The sequence below is a fragment of the Alexandromys fortis genome, unplaced genomic scaffold (genome assembly GCF_014885135.2).
Source record: "Alexandromys fortis isolate MF-2015 unplaced genomic scaffold, M_Fortis_MF-2015_v1.1 scaffold_900, whole genome shotgun sequence".
Classification (NCBI taxonomy): Eukaryota; Metazoa; Chordata; class Mammalia; order Rodentia; family Cricetidae; genus Alexandromys; species Alexandromys fortis.
In genome coordinates this window covers 1-2,479 of record NW_026068775.1, presented here as the reverse complement: position 1 = coordinate 2,479, position 2,479 = coordinate 1, and the positions used below count along the sequence as shown (strand labels likewise).

The 2,479-nt window shown below is 46.3% G+C and overlaps 1 protein-coding gene across 1 annotated transcript; it reads left to right on the top strand.

The window, feature by feature from the left end:
- Positions 1 to 6: 6 nt before the first annotated feature.
- Positions 7 to 643, top strand: LOC126496040 (asialoglycoprotein receptor 1-like). Its single transcript, XM_050133622.1, has 2 exons — positions 7 to 126; positions 237 to 643. Exons 1-2 carry the CDS (start codon positions 38 to 40, stop codon positions 391 to 393), a joined length of 246 nt encoding a protein of 81 aa, XP_049989579.1. The 5' UTR covers positions 7 to 37; the 3' UTR covers positions 394 to 643.
- Positions 644 to 2,479: the final 1,836 nt, after the last annotated feature.

Below are 2,479 nucleotides of genomic sequence, written 5' to 3'. Positions count from 1 at the left end.
GCTCTGTTTCTTTCCTCAGAAATTTGTCCAGCACCACATGGGCCCTGTAAACACTTGGATTGGCCTAACCGACCAGAGCGGGCCCTGGCGATGGGTGGATGGGACCGACTATGAGACGAACTTCAAGTGAGTGTCTGCCGTCTGGGTGGGGGCACCCTGCCTTCCCAGCCTGTGTCTCTAAGGCTGGAGCTCTTCTCGGAACATGGCTGAGAGTCTGATTTGTCTTTTGTCTGTAGGAACTGGAGACCAGGGCAGCCGGATGACTGGTACGGGCATGGGCTTGGAGGAGGTGAGGACTGTGCCCACCTCACCAATGATGGCCGCTGGAATGATGACGTCTGCAGGAGGCCCTACCGTTGGGCCTGTGAGACAAAGCTGAATAAGACCGGCTAGGAGCTCCCTCCCCTTAACTTATTTCTCCAGTGCCTCAAGCTGCCGAAGTCTGGGATTGGGAGAGCCTAGCTGGGGGTCTCCACAGCCTTAGGGATTCTCATCTAGGGTTTCAGGGAAGGGTAAAGAACGGTGTTGGAGGGGTGTGGCATGACCTGGTGGGGTGGGGTCATGGGGACCTGGGACACTGGGCAGTGTGCAGCTTACTGTTGTCCACTTTCTTTTTAAAGTAAAAAGGAGAGAAATATGCTTATCCGCCCACGATCTGTCTGGTCACTGGGGCTGGCTAGCTTGGGGAAGGCCTTGGCCTGCCCTGCCTGTTAGCAGCCTGGCTTTGCTATGTGCAGGTGTGCCTGCTTGAGGACGTTATTCCGTCCTTAAGTCTCAGCTGGGAAACAGGATTGATCTGGCAGGCTCTCTAGAGAACTGCAGCCCCCAGCACTGAGTGTGACAGGGACTGGGAACGAAGTACACTGGCCTGTCGTGTTCATCACAAGAAAAGTCGAAGACCAAATAAGCGTGGCAAATACGCAACTCGGGGTCACAAACACATGAGGGCAAAGCGTTAATAATAGTGTGATCAACAACCAAGGAGCGAGTGGGGACAATCACAGACACCTTACAGACTTGGAATTATTAATAAGACTGGCAAGATGTTTGCCTGTAAGTAATGCCAAAATACAAGAAATGACTTATATACATGCACATACATGTATGCACATATACATATGCACACACACACATATATATATACATAATGTATCTACACATGTCTTTATAAATGATGAAGCATGTATGTGTTCTTTTTTCATACACAAGGCAGGAAAATAATATTTTTCCTCTACAGAAAAGATTGGCAAATCTCATGGCTAAAATTAGAAGCAAGCAACAGATTTGGATGAACTAGTTGCAGCATTTATAACGAGCAATTAATATCCAGACTACAAAGAACTACAAAATCGCAAGAGGAAATCTCAGCAGAGAAATGTGAGAAGATGCTGTAGTAAACACTTGTCACTTCTATCTGAGGGAACTCTTCCCATGTTCACAGCGGCCAGCAGCCAGCCTCCTGCCTCCTGCCTCCTGCCTCCTGCCTCCTGCCTCCTGCCTCCCTGCCGGAGCTGCCTGCGGGCCTGTGCTAGGAAGTTATCTTGAGTATATGATGCAAATTTGAAGCAATAGTTGCCGTATGTGGATCATGTTGAAAAGGGCTAGAGAGATGGCTAATCAGTTAAGAAAGTGTATCGCTCTTCCAGAGGTCCTAAATTGGATTCCCGGCAACCACAACAGCCTGTAACTCCAGCTCCAGGGGATCTGACACCTCTGGTTTCTGTAGGCATCCACACACACATGACATACACCCACACAGATATACACACAGTTCACATGTTAAAAATAAAAGTTTTATTTTTTTTTTTTTTGAGACAGGGTTTCTCTATGTAGCTCTGGCTGTCTTGGAACTTGCTCTATAGACCAGGTTAGTTGAACTCACAGAGATCTACCTGCCCTGCCTGGCCTTTAAGAACATAAATTCTTAAAACTCATTTTTTAAGATTTGTTTTGCCAGGCTGCAGAGGTGAATGCCTTTAATCCCAGCACTCAGGAGGCAGAGGCAGATAGATCTTTGTGAGTGTGAGGCCAGCCTGGTTTACAGAGTGAGTTCCAGGACATCCAGGACTATTTCACAGAGAAAACCTGTCTTGAAAATCAAAAATTATAAAAAAAAATACCTTATGTAAAATATGCAAACTGAAAAATAATCCTAGAGTGTGCGCCCATCTACATAGCCATAAAGACAGAAAGAAAAACCTCCAAACAGCGGCGATGGAAAATCCTGTGGTAGAAATATGCAGATACATTATGATTTATCAATGGATGATCTCATCTGATAAATCTGTTATGAGCTGTGAGTGCATTTTGCTTGTGTGCGCATGCATTGTTATTCCTGGAGACCAAGGCTGATGTTGAGTGTCCTTCTCAATCGCTCTCTACCTTGTTATTTTTTAAAAATTATTTATTGGGGCTGGAGAGATGGCTCAGAGGTTAAGAGCATTGCCTGCTCTTCCAAAGGTCCTGAGTTCAATTCCCA